General features: G+C 39.2%; 1 protein-coding gene across 7 annotated transcripts in view; it reads left to right on the top strand.

Moving 5' to 3' along the window:
* Nucleotides 1-14,181, top strand: part of TENT4A (terminal nucleotidyltransferase 4A) — a 70,191-nt gene that overhangs the window by 20,004 nt on the left and 36,006 nt on the right. For all 7 annotated transcript variants that reach the window (XM_061994639.1, XM_061994638.1, XM_061994635.1 and 4 more), the window contains 4 exons: nucleotides 1,251-1,358; nucleotides 2,011-2,139; nucleotides 3,221-3,434; nucleotides 12,020-12,146. In XM_061994639.1, the coding sequence (XP_061850623.1) occupies nucleotides 1,251-1,358; nucleotides 2,011-2,139; nucleotides 3,221-3,434; nucleotides 12,020-12,146 (578 nt within the window). The remainder of the gene's footprint in view (nucleotides 1-1,250; nucleotides 1,359-2,010; nucleotides 2,140-3,220; nucleotides 3,435-12,019; nucleotides 12,147-14,181) is intronic.

Here is a 14,181-nt window from a genome sequence, read left to right as displayed (position 1 = left end):
GACCTTTGAGAGGACATTATTTATCCATAGGCCAAAATAGAACTGTCTAGTTTGAAACTCCGAGTTTTCAAGTTGTCTTGTTCCTCATGGCATAGTGAAGTGTTCCAAACCTAATGTTTGGTTTTCCCTTCCAAAATATACTAAAGAGCTTTATTTCATTTGTGAAACTGTGTAGTATTTCTTACAGCTGGCTTGTAAGCCTAACAAATCACATTGAATATGCTAAAAACTTAAAAGCATGAGAATCTTTTGTTACTGAGCAAGTGGTAGTTTTTTTTTCCAGGAGACTATGTAGAGTATTCCAGACTTCGGTTAGCAAACTGTTACATTCTGTGACTCTCTTAGGTTCAGAAGATTCCTTTGGCTTTTGTTGTAGTAGCAGTACATAACAGTAGCTGTTGTAATCATTGGTTTATCTGAGAATGAGTGGGATTTTCAGAATCAGTCATATAGTTAGTGATGGAAAGTGATGCTAGGCTTATCAGTTTTACTAGTCTTATTTTGTTTCCTCTGCTACTAGTATAAAATGATGCTATGCTTCTATTCTTTTTTTGTTTTCATAGTAAAAATAGGAGTAGTTCAATTTAAAATAAATGTTATCAGCTGAAGCTTAGGTTATGATTTTGGTTTTTTTAGGACACTACCTTCAAGGAGGTGATGTGAGATTGAACTATATATTCAGTTCTATAATTTCTACGTAGAAGTTCTATAGTAATGTGTTGCTGTCAGAAGAGGAAATATTGCTACTCCTGCTTTGCTTTTCTCTTCTGGCTTTTGTTTCACTCTGCGGTGAACCAGTTCAGCTTAATAAACCAACAGCGTCTAATTTTTTCTGCTAGGCTAGTGTTCTATAAGTTGGGCAAGTGAGTGATGCCGTGCTGGGTTAGATGAATGCAATTCCCACAGGTTATGACAGTAGAATGTCTCCTGTTAACAGTAGCGAGTTATTAAAGTAAGGAAAGGTAATGGTCTTACAAAATATTGCAGCTATGAAGAGCAGATATTTATTAGCTATGGGAGAGTACATGAGTGATTACAAGTTAATGTGATCATACATACCTGTGTTTTTAATCAACTCACTAAAAAGTGTTTTTCAATCAAGTTAGGATTGTTTTATTTTCTGATATACAGGTTTCCTTCTCCTGGTAGTTTTGTTTATTTGGACCGATGTGTCTTAACTGAAGAAGCTGGAGAATAAGATTGGTGTTGCGTTTCTGGGGAATCATCAAACCTTGTTTTAATCTTTTCAGGTACCAATAATAAAACTTACTGATCAGGAGACAGAAGTGAAAGTTGACATCAGCTTCAATGTAGAAACTGGTGTGAAGGCAGCTCGATTTATCAAGGAGTACATGAAGGTAATGCTGGTTATACTACTTAGTAAAGATATGTTAGATGCCTAGCTAACCTTTCTTGTTATGCCTTATAACTTTAAAAAAAATTATTTCTGAAGACTATTTTCATTAACTAAACATGGATATTTCAATTTATTTTCTTCCGGTTCAGTGTTGTCTTTGAGTGATAGATGTTTGTGTGGATAAACCTGTACACTGAAAGAACTCTTATAACCATATCTAGATATGCAAATAAGTATTAGACTTTGCTTCTAAAGCAAGTCTGTTCAAGTTTTTCTTATCTTGAATTTTTAAGTGATGCTTGATTATGAATACTATCTGGCTATGCAATGTCTAAAGATGATTCTGTAGCTACATACTTAAGTTTCCTCTTATGCTCTGCATTAAAAGTACCTTTCAGATAGAAAGCTTTGACTGTAATGAGTGACACTGGTATTCAAAGAAGGATATAAAAGTCTTCCAGTTTTGGTGGGAGGAAGAGTTAATCAAATGAGTTTAAATCTATTCATCTGTTTCTAGAGTTAAAAATGAAGCATGTTTTGGTTCTTCCTGTGGAAACACTTTATAGCATACTACTGTGTTGAGATTGTGTAGTTCTTTCTTTGTTTAAGAATGTTGACATTGTCATTGATATGAGTTATTATTTGCTTTGCAGAAGTATTCTTTGCTGCCTTACTTGATTTTAGTATTAAAACAGTTCCTCCTTCAGAGGGACTTGAATGAAGTTTTTACTGGTGGAATTAGTTCTTACAGCCTAATTTTAATGGCAATTAGTTTCCTGCAGGTAAGTGTTCCTTCTTTGTTTCTGTGTTCTTTAAAATATTTTGGTTTCTATATTTCTGCTCTGTTAAGGTGCTGTTTCTTTAGACTCCTTAGCATCATACAAGTTTACTTTTGCAGCTCTAGGTGTTTGATCAATGGCAACTCTTACAGACTGCCTCTCATACCTCTAAGGACTTCTTAACACTGTGTGAACTGAAAGAGCAGCATAAGCCTTGTGAATGGCATTGAGGCAGTGCATTGATTTCTGTATGAAGGCCTGTGGTGTGGCTTGTGCTACGTTCCTGGACAGCCTATTCCAGTACCTAAATCATCTCACTTGCATTTTCCAGGATTCAGTTTAAGTCTGTTGCTTCCTAGACTACTTATACTGAATGTGCAGAATAGTTGTTTTCAGTGTTTATTAAAATTATGAAATCAGTCAAATGGTGTTTTAATCGTGTTAGTGAGGTTCTGACATACTTAAAACTGACAGATATTGTAGGTAACCAATGAAATAGCTAATGAGCTATATATCTTCTTCCAATACATTTTTTGTGACAGTAAGCTTTGTAGAAGCATGGCCAGGTACAGTATTAGCATTTCTCAGCAGTTGTGGTAATGGAAAAACCTACATATTCTGCTGCTGTTAATGATTAATTGAAATAGTACTGTAGATTTTACATACTGTATAAGATATGGGGAGATTGGAAAAGGAACTCTGTTTCAATTGGGATAAATGTTTCCCCTTCTGTTTCTGAAAACATAGACTGATGGATTTTTTTGTGAAAAGTCAGGTATTACTCTGTTACTAAGACATGTCATGTGTTATGCAGTACTTCTTTATTGATTTTGGCTTAGGGAAATGAATTTGCTAATCCTCAAAAAGCTGGAAGAAAAGAAAGAATTATTTGGCTTTAAGATAGTGCTGATGTGCTGCCTCCTCTTGATTATGTGAAAGCAGTTCAAGTACATGAAGAATTTGTGACTCAGTTCAGGCTTGTGTAAAGAGGTTATAGCCAGCTGTTTAGATTAGAGCTTTTTATTCCTCTCTTTTATGGTCTGATAAGCATTTATTTTAAAAAATTAACTGTTCTATGTCACAGCTGCATCCAAGAATCGATGCCAGAAGAGCCGATGAGAATCTTGGAATGCTTCTGATAGAATTTTTTGAACTCTATGGAAGGAATTTTAACTACTTGAAAACTGGTATTAGAATAAAAAATGGAGGTGCCTATATTGCCAAAGAAGAAATCATGAAAGTCATGACTAATGGATACAGACCATCCATGCTATGTATTGAAGATCCTCTCCTGCCTGGTAAGATTGTACACTTCTTGCAAGATTCCAGAGCTCTGGCTCAACTTGTGCTATGATATATTAGGTTAGAGTCCCCAAAGTCTGTCAAATGAGTTAAGAAGCTGCACTGAGAAGAAACTGTTGCTGGTGTTGAGGTGCAGTTGTGGAGATGGGCTAAGGAGTAAGAACTTGAAATCTTCCAGGATTCACAGTCTGAGTAAATTGGATTGCAGGCAGACAGCGCAGATGCTGCACTGGGGATTCAGAGCTATGTTGCATGTTAGTAAGATTCTCCAACGGTGCTCGGGGGTAGAGGAATAAAGAGCTTGAAGAAGTCCTGGGAGTTTGTTAGCAGGAACTGCTCTCCATTGTTCATTTTGAAAGAATGAAGGTTGCTTTTCCCACCGTAGTCTGAGGTTCCATACTTCAGATAATTTATACCATATGAGAAAGAAATGCACCAGGTAAGGTACCTGTCCTGCAGGGTGGTGCAGTAAAGACTGCACAGAAACATGGTGTATATCTGTATATCCATGAATGTGTAGCAAGGGAACAGCTGTCTCATGGTGTTGGTGTGAGGAAAGGCTTCCATGTTCCACAGGGACCCTTAGAGAGTGTTAGTTATAGTTGCAGCTACTTTTGAAAGTAACTAACTTATTTTTTAAAATTTTTTTAAATTTCATTTTGATTCGGTAATCTTCAAGGTAATCAAGATTAGTTTTCTTTAGTTCCTGAAAAAAAAATCTAGCTTTGTAGTACTCAGTTTGGATTCTGTTTAGACTTTCACAAGTTGCTGAAATTCCAAAATGTCTTTTTAACAAAGTCAATTTTCAGTTAATTTGTACTTCAACATTAGTATTTCTAGAATTTAATTGGTAGTCTCCATACTGTCACGTCTTGTGGGTAGACTGCTTATGTACAACACTTTTAAAGCGAATACCATGGATCAGGAAATGAAGTCTGGCACCGTTCAAAATACACAATAGGCTGAGTGTTCATAGTTCTCTATGAACAGGCTGCAGGCTAACATACTCATTTGTGTAACCTCATCTCTGATATGTTTGTAGCTCTGAGTTTGTCCATCATGACCTGTACTTGGCCAGTCAAGGTGTGATTTTGCAGGTGTGATTCATTGCATTTTCTTTCAGAAGCTGTGTACTTACTTGCCTTAAGACCCATTTGAGTAGCAGTACAAGCCATGTTTCTTTAGAATAAAAAAACTTTACTATCCTGCAGTTCTGTTCCTTTGTATCTACTGAGGACTGAAAGAGAAGAAATTACAGATGCTGCACAATGTTTTAACCATTGCTTATAAGTGCTTTGAATTTTTTTTTCTCTTTAATTCTCCAGAGGAGAAAAAAGAAAATAAAATTCAAGTCCAGCAGGGACTCTGATCTGTTCTAGCATAAGTCTTTGCAGAAGCAAAGAACTATAGTTCAGAAGAAAGACGTCTAGTTATATGCTATCAAAGTGTTAATAAAAATTAAATTTTAGATGGAGTTGTATGCGTAAAGATAATACAATTCCCACAGGAGATAGTGTTTGGCAAGGCAAAATGAAAGCTGACAATGACTTGAAGTTATGACTGCTGTGTCCCATAGGAATATTTTCTGACATCTACCACAAAGCTTTAAAACTTGACTGATGGAGCTAAGAGGAAGATTCTGCAGAAAGTGTAGGATGGCTCTTTGAATTGTCTCACACATACAACCTCCTTTAGATCTAGACTTCATCACATATTCCTACAGTGTCTGAAAGTACCTGTCAAGTGTGTGTAGATAAGCTTTAAAAAGTTAGTTTAGTTCTGTTACTGCTTGTATCTCTGTACAAAAAACTTTTCCAGGGGTGCACATCCTTGCCCAGTTGTCAAGTCATCATCTCTGCTTGATTAGTTTGTGGTCAGATCCATAAATGTCTTACTCCATGAGTGCAAGTACTGTGGATAAGATGGGAACAAGTGTTTTGGTAAAGACTGGACACAGATGTTTCTTGGCTGAAGTTAGCATAAGTTGCTGTCAAACCTGTTTTTGCACTGTATGCACAGCTTTTTAATCTCTTTTTCAATAATTTTTTTAGCTTGATCACAGCTTTTGGTAAATTTCTGGTTAAGCCTTGGAAGAAAACTTCAACAGATAACTCAGTCCAGAAATCAGACAAAAAATGAAGGGATGACAAAATGCTTTTCAGTTTCTCAAGATTATTCAAGTAGTGTAAAATCTCTCTTATGAGTGTATGCATTAATTCAGCAATAGGATGCTGAAAGGTATAACTCACAAATCAAGCTTTAGACAGCCTTGTAGGCAACAGAATTAAGTTCAGTAGAATTAGTTCTTCTAAGCTGGAGAAACTGTTTTTTCTTCAGTGTGAAATAGCAATGTCTAGCTAACAGATAAATTATATCATTAGAAGGATATGATACTTCAGTCCTACCTGCTCAGTACTTTCTGTTAACTCCTAGATTAGGATGGAACAGACATCAATCTGTTGTGTTGCTGTTTTGGTTCTAGTGAGTTTTGCTCAGGTTCTCTTGTGTGCTGTAGAGTTTTGTCTGAGATTCGTGAAGACTTAAAACTGGGTGCTAGAGCATTAGAATTTGTGATTTCACAACTGAGATTCCAACAAAGATGTCAAGTGTCCACAACAGAAGTTGTGAGTTGAAGTCTGGATTTGAGGTGCATTTTTAAGTGGTAGTTTATACTTGGTCTTCATATGTAGCCTGAGATTCTTCATCTTGAATTAGTGTCCTAGGACAGGGTAATGAGATGGAAACCTGTCCTTCAGTGTCATCCAAACAAGGGAGTTTCTATGAACATCTTGTAGCTGCCACCATTTTATTTTCTTGAACCATTTGTCCTTTCTTAGATGTATAAAAAGTGAAAGCATTCATTTTGGAGAATGCAGAGCCATGCACTCAGAAGTCTGTTCGTAGGAATATATTTATAGAATGTTAGGGTTGGAAGGGACCTTTAGAGATCATCTAGTCCAATCCCTGTGCAGAAGCAGGTCCACCTAGATCAGGTCGCATAGGAACATGTCCAAGCGAGTCTTGAAGACCTCCAAGGAAGGAGATTCCACAACCCCTCTGGGCAGCCTGTGCCACTGCTCCGTCACCCTCATAGTAAAATAGCTTTTTCGTATATTTAAATGGAACTTTTTGCGTTCCATCTTCATCCCATTACCCCCTGTCCTGTTGCTAGATATTATTGAAAAAAAGGGATGCCCCAACCTCCTGACACCCACCCTTTAGATATTTATAAATGTTAATAAGATCTCCTGTTCAGTCTCCTCTTTTCTAGAGGAGAAACAGCCCCAGTTCCCGCAGCCTTTCCTCATAAGGAAGATGCTCCAGTTGCCTGATCATCTTGGTGGCTCCATGCTGGACTCTCTCCAGAAGTTCCCTGTCCCTCTTGAGCTGAGGAGCCCAAAACTGGAAACAGTATTCCAGATGAGACTTCACCAGGGCAGAGTAGAGGGAGAGAAGAACCTCCCTTGACCTGCTGGCCACACTCTTCTTGATGCATTCCAGGATGCCATTGGCCTTCTTGGCCAGGAGGGAACATTGCTGACTCATGTTTAGCTTATTATCAATCAGGACTCCCAGGTCTCTGCAAAGCTGCTCTCCAGCAGTTTGACTCTCAACCTCTACTGGTGCATGGTGTTGTTCCTTCCCAGCTGCAGGACTCTTCACTTATCCTTGTTGAACCTCATGATGTTCCTCTCTGCCAAACTCTCAAGCCGGTCGAGATCCCTCTGAATGGCAGCACAGCCTTCTGGTGAATCAACCAGTCCTCCCAGTTTGGTGTCATTGTAGATGAGATCTGCTGCTCTCCCCTTATCTAGACAGCTGATTATGCCCTCATAGAAGGCTATCAGGTTGGTCAACGGGATTTCCCCTTAGTGAATCCAGGTTGACTCCCCCAGATAACCATCTTTTCCTTCATATGTTTAGTGATAACATTCAGGATGCGTTGTTCCATCACTTTTCCAGGGATGGAGGTGAGGCTGACTGACCTGTAGTTTTCCAGGTCATCCTTCCAGCCCTTTTTGAAGACTGGCGTGACATTGGCCTTTCTCCAGTCCTCAGGCACTTCGCCTGTCCTCCATGATTGTTCAAAAATGATGGAGAGAGGCTTAGCAATCACATCAGCCACCTCCCTCAGCACTCTAGGATGCATCCCATCAGGACCCATTGACTTATGAGCCTTAACCTTGCCTAACAAGTCTTTAACCTCTTCCACCTAGGGCAAGACTTCTGCTGTCCTGACCATCCTGTTATCCTTGCCGGACTGGGCTTCCTGAGGTCTGGCCTTGGCTGTAAAGACTGAAGCAAAGAAGGCATTCAGTTCTTCGGCCTTCTCTGCATCCTCAGACACCAGAGCACTCTCAGCGTTTAGCAGCAGGCCCGCATGCCCCCTCACCATCCTTCTGCTGCTGATGTACTTGAAAAATGCCTTATTACTGTCCTTAACATCCCTGGCTAAATTTAATTCTAGAAAGGCTCTAGCCTTCCTAGTTGCACCCCTGCATGCTCTGGTGATGTTCCTATACTCTTCCCAAGAAATCAGGTCCTGTTTCCACCTCTCATAGATGGCTGCTTTCTGCCTGAGTTGTCCCAGCAGATCCTTGCTCATCCATGGAGGCCTCCTACCTCCTTTTCCTCCTTTCTTGTGCATTGGGGCACACTGATCCTGGGCTTGAAGGAAGTGGTGCTTGAAGTTTGACCATCTCTCTTGGGCACTTCTCCCTTCTAGAATCATATCCCATGAGATCCATGCAAGTAGGTCTTTGAAGAGGCCAAAGTTGGCTTGCCTGAAATCCAGGGTCACGATCCTACTTTGTGTCCTGCCTCTTCCACACAGGATCTTGAACTGTTGAACATCTTGTGGTTGCTGCAGCCAAGATTGCCTCTGACCTTCACATCCCCAACCCCACTCTCCTTATTTGTCAGTACTAGGTCCAACAGCACATCCTTCCTCCTTGGTTCCTCGATCACCTGTGACAGGAAGTTGTCAACAATCTGTAGGAACCTCCTGGACTGTGTGCTTGGCTGTATGGCTTTCCCAGCAAATATCAGGGTGTTTGAAGTGTTCCATGAGGACCAGCAATTGTGATCGTGAGGCAGCTCTCAGCTTTTCATAGAAGGCCTCATCCACCTCCTCCTCCAGATCAGGTGACCTGTAGCAAACTCTTAGCAAACAATATTGCCTGCCTTGCCCTGCCCATTCATTTTTACCCATAAGCACTCCACCCGCTCAGGCGCAGTTCTGTACCCAGGCACAGTTCTGTACACATTAATTGCTCCCTCACATAGAGAGCAACTCCACCTCCACGCCTTGTCAGTCTGTCTTTCCTGAACAATACATAACCCTCCATGGCTGTGTTCCAGTCATGGCAGCTGTCCCACCACGTCTATGTGACTGCAATGAGGCCGTGGCCCCACATCCACACCCGCATCTCCAGTTCCTCCTGCTTATTCCCCAGGCTGCGTGCATTGGTGTAGAGGCAGCGCAGGGGCTTACTCAAACATGCAGAGTAGATGATATCTGGAAGAGGTTTGTGCAGAGTTGGTCTAACATTATTCTGTCTTGGAAGCCAAGACTCTACTTGCAGGTGTAAAAACTTGGCATTTATGCAGCATATTGTTAAGGAGGCTTATTATTTTATGCCTTTGTGAATCAGGTGAATATGAAGCTCCTTTAGTCATTTCTGGTACTGATATGAGGACTGATTTTGATCTGAGTTGAGATTGACTGTGGCAAGAGTAACTAAATCGTGCTAAGACTTGGAGCTGCACCTGCGCTGCTCCCTTCCTGACAGTCTGTTCTTAATTGTGAATTGCTACGGGTACCAACAAAAATTCTAAACCTGAAATTCAATATGTTTTCTTTGAAAAGGGACTCTTTAACTTGCAGGACTAATTATGCTTCATGTGACTTGCTTCTTCATCTTTGTAGGTCACAAATAACAGGAAGTAATTAGATTTGAGATTGACAACAGCTTTTGGGACTATCTGTTCTAGCCTTAGTGGTTTTCTGTATCTGCTATTTATCATTTGATCCTGCAAATATCTGTGTATGTAAATTATATACATTTATAAAAATACAGAAATACATTGAAGTTAGTATTTGAAAGAAGCCCATTAATACTGAATATTGCAAAAAGGTACTTACTAGGATAATAGTTTAACATAAATGGATGTGCTTCAGTCCTAGCTCATGGCTTTACTTTTACCTTTCAAGGCTCTGTTCTTAAAACTGCTTCAGGTAATGGAGGGCTGATGGAATAGTAATACTGATAGCAAGGGATGGAAATTTGACATGCTTCTTTAGGGATGAAGGCTTTGTAAGAAATAATGAGGACTGAATTATGCATGAAATCACAGACCATTGTTATCTGCTAAAGTACATCTAAGGATTCAAGTCTGTATGATTTTTTTTTTCTTTTAAAGAGAGATTTTGGTTACATGCTTTAACTGATCAGTCTGTAGATTGTGACAAAGGACACTCAGGTATGTAAGAAGTGATCTGCTAATGAGAACAATCTCTCTGAGGAAAAACTATTCAGGACAGCAAATGCAAATATGTGTTCTCCTGTCTGCTTTAATATGATGCTGGGTAAAGAGAGATGTTGGGACTGGGTAAAGGCTACTCTATGCAGATTTGACCTGTACAGTTAACAGTAGTTTGTGTAGTAGCTTTGGCTTCCATAACTACTTTTTAACTGCAATGCAAGTCAGAAGCAATGCAGATGGTGTGAGTTAAACTGTGTTTATTCTGACATTTACAGGTGTAGAATGAGGCAATCCAGGAACCTAGGCATGCTATGGCATGAGCTATCCTGCCTCTGTTCTCAAATCTACTTCAGTCCAGACTCATACACAACTTCATTGGTGGTTTAAACTGAACTGCCTGAGTTTGCTATACGTGGACTAGGGAAGGTTTACAATTTATTTGCTGGCACCACAGTGAAGGTGGCAACAACTGATGAAAGGAGTAAACAACAATTTGTAGCATCAATGTCTTCATTTTGATGTAACTCCATGCAGGATGCCTGTCGAATGTCGCTGCCTTAGCACCAGATTAGACTAAAGTAATGCAAATTGTTTGTGTGTGTATTCTAAATTCTTGTTACATTAATTTTTAGAATAATTTAGATTGCAAAAGACCCTCCAGATCAAATAGATGGACTTGAATTTAGTGTTAGGTGGAACTGTGTGTTTTTAGCCACTTGTACAAGTCCTGTTTTTGTATTCCTTCTCAATTTAACTCTTCTTTGTATTTATCTTTAGCATGTTATGTGGATGGTGGCATTGTTGCAGGATGCAATGTGTCCTGCTATTGGAAAACCTGTACTGAATTAATAATTATTTTTCTAGTAGAATTAACACTTATGTGTTCTGATTTATTGACCACTGAAATACTTTGGTCTCTATTAATTTACTTTCAGACCAAGTCCTCTGTGAAATCCTCTGCTACTTTGTAGTGCAGCTCTGAACTTAACTTCAATGTGTTTCTTCCTAGATTCAGCATCCTAGGCCTGCATTGGTCTCTGTTTCCACTTCAGGATAGAGTCCAATTGGAAATATGCCATTTAGAGAGGCTTCTCTTAAGTTTGAGCCTAGCAGCTGCTGGAAATTGCAGTGATGCATTCAAAACAAGATAATTGATTGCTTTAGTAGACAGGAAGTATTTCTTGACCAGTTTTTATTCGACCATATAAATTACTGAAGTAATTCTGTGTCCACAAAATACTTTTATCATCCCAGCTTGTTTTCATTGGTTATACTTTTCTGTTAAAGTGGCATTATGGTTGGAGAATGTTGAAGGACTAAAATGTGTTGTCTAGTAGTAGAGCCAGGATTGTTTGGTGTGGGTTTTTTTTTTTTTTTGATAACAGACCTCAGCAAAAAAAAAAAACAAAAAAAACAAAAAAAACCCAAAACAAAACCAAATGTTTCTTCTTGCAAGATCTTTCTAGATGTCAAATGGGAGACTAATGCTTGTACATTGATATGGAAGCTTTGACATATTCTGAACTTCTGCAGTTACTCACACATGGCACTGGATTTGGAAGGAATTCTACTATAAATGTCACTCATGCTTGAATAGGGGCAGTCAAGAAGCACTATTGACAAACTGGTGTATCTTGTGGACATAAATAATGTGTGAGCTGTTTTATTAATCTATAATTTTAATAATGTTAAGGTGTTGATGTAAGCGTATTGGCCCTGTGAAGAAAATGTGGTTGTACAAGTTCAATTTTAAACTGGAGAAATGACTGGTAAGTGAGATGTGATACTTTAAGCTTGGTAGGTTCCTTTTTAAAAGACAGCTGTAAGAGCTTTAAGCTGATCTCTGTTCTCTGTTTATTTCAGGTGCTGGTACATGGGTATTTTAAGTGGTAAATTGAATGCGTGATAAGTGTCATTCCTTAGGTTAGCTTCTTCTGTTGAGATAGGAACACTTAGTTGTCCTCTTATAAACAGAATGTGCTAAGCAGTTTAAACAGAGTTAAGTGGCATTGTTAAGGCTTCTGAGCTTTAAGGATGAATAATTTTCTGATTACTGATTTTGAAAAAAGATAATCTGATGACTGTCACATTTCAGGAAACGACGTTGGCAGAAGTTCTTACGGTGCCATGCAAGTGAAACAAGTTTTTGATTATGCCTACATTGTTCTTAGCCATGCAGTATCACCACTTGCAAGATCATATCCAAATAGAGATTCTGAGAGGTAATTAGTCCGCTTTTTGACTATCTATTTTTCTGTGTAATCAATTAGAAGTGTTTGGATCTGAATCAATAAGATGAATACTGTTATTTATTGTTTAACTGCAACTGTATTGAAGTCTGCCCAGAATTTGGGCTGCCCAGTAGTATGATGGCGTTATATCTCAATGTGCAGCACTGAAGTGAAGGTAGCATGACAAAACTCAGGATGAGTCCAACACTTAGTGTGCAGAGGAGCCAGAAGGGTCTTTCCTCAAACGTTCTGCATGAAGTATTTTGAAGAAAGGTCTGCCGGTTTAATGCTTGGTATGATGTCTGTCTGCACATATTTTTTTCTGCCACAGTACAATCAAATTGCTTGTTTGGACACAAAACTAGATGAGGCTAGAAATTTCCATAGTTCTTCAATACACAGTCCCATAAGCTGGTTTGTAAAAGCCTTGATAGGTAATTTAGATATTACAAGAATCAGTTCAATTTGACTGTTATGTCAGAACTGTCACTAAAATTAGTGTACTTCTAGATGTATCATTTTCAAAATGCAGTTCGTAATGTCTCATAGAAACAGTGTACAGCTCATAGTCTCTCAGATCTCACCTTTGCAAGTTTTTCTGGTTTTTTTTGAAAGGAGGAGGAAAAAGAAAATGAAGACACATCAGCCATGTTGTATTTTCATTCCTGTATCTGCTCTAGCGTGTGTTACTCTGTCAGTATTAACTGAGGCTAGATTAGAGAATGATTTTTCCCCTGAATCTTCCATGGAAACCCAATGGCTTTGAGGTCCCTAGCTAATTGCAGGAAGGGATGGCTGTAAAAAAAGTCACATAAATCACCTATATACAGTTCCAAATTCTAGTCAAGTTGTTAATTTCCAGCATTAATGTCATTGAAAGGTGAAATAGCTCTCCTATAGTAATTTTATAACAAAGTGGATGTAATCTTTCAATTGTGGGCTTAAAACTGCCTATCTGTGGTATTCACAAAGGTTGAGACCACACTTAAGCCTATGATGGAGAAACAGGGAGAGTGGTGTATAGTGTTATATTCAATATATTCAATAGTATATTCAATACTAATGTTGTAAAATGAATTAAAGGTGTGTCTGTTAAATGTGTACTGGCTGGCAGTTCTTCTTGTTGAACAAAATGTTATTTGTAGATGAATATAGATAAAACAGCCTAGATTCCTCAAGATAGACTGTTTGTATGTTGGGTGCTGGCCTTCATTAATTTCTCTGTGGGTCTCCAATGATAGAGTCATGCTCTTATGAGGTACTTGTGTTTATTACAGATATCAGAATATTTTTAAATGCATTTTTGAAACCTTGGTTGTCATAAAAATGTGTGTTTCACTGTACACTTACTCTTTGGGAAAATGTTTAGAAAAAGTTGTCACAACTTCAGACTTGGGAAGAAGGGGGGATGCGGTCAGTCTCTCACAGATGGTCTCTGCCGCTTTTCTCTTCTCAGAGGAGGATGACTCCTCACATTTTTCCCCTGTGGTGACATGAGGTCCCTCTCCCAGGAGACAGTCTTTAACAAATTTCTCTGGTGTGGGTTCTTCCCAGCATCTGTGGCTTCTGCCGATACAGGATGCTTCACACGGAATGCAGTCCTTAATGAATATCTCTGGCATAGATTCTTCTCCATGCTTGTAGTTTCTGCAGATACAGGGTCCTTCCCTCAGGACATGACTTCTTCTGGGCGTAACTTCAATGAGCTCCTTTGGTGTGGGTTCTTCCCCACAGTTACAGCTTCTGTGAATATGGAGTCCCTCACATGAGACATGGCCTCTTCTGGCCATAGTCAGTGTCCCTGGCATGGGGTCTTTAGCGAAACGAGTCTCTGCCCCTGACACAGGGTCCTCAGCTTCACCATCTCTGCTCCAACACACCTCCTCCTCTTTTCCCTCACTGACCTTGGAATCAGCATGGTTGCTTCTCTCTCTCTTACAACTCCTTGCACCGCCACCAGCCAGAAAAGAAGGGACAGAAGAAAGAAGGAACAGGAAGAACTCTCTTCTTCTGACTTCTTAAAAAG

This window comes from Colius striatus, chromosome 4, assembly GCF_028858725.1.
Source record: "Colius striatus isolate bColStr4 chromosome 4, bColStr4.1.hap1, whole genome shotgun sequence".
NCBI lineage: Eukaryota > Metazoa > Chordata > Aves > Coliiformes > Coliidae > Colius > Colius striatus.
This window is presented reverse-complemented; position numbering and strand designations above follow the sequence as displayed.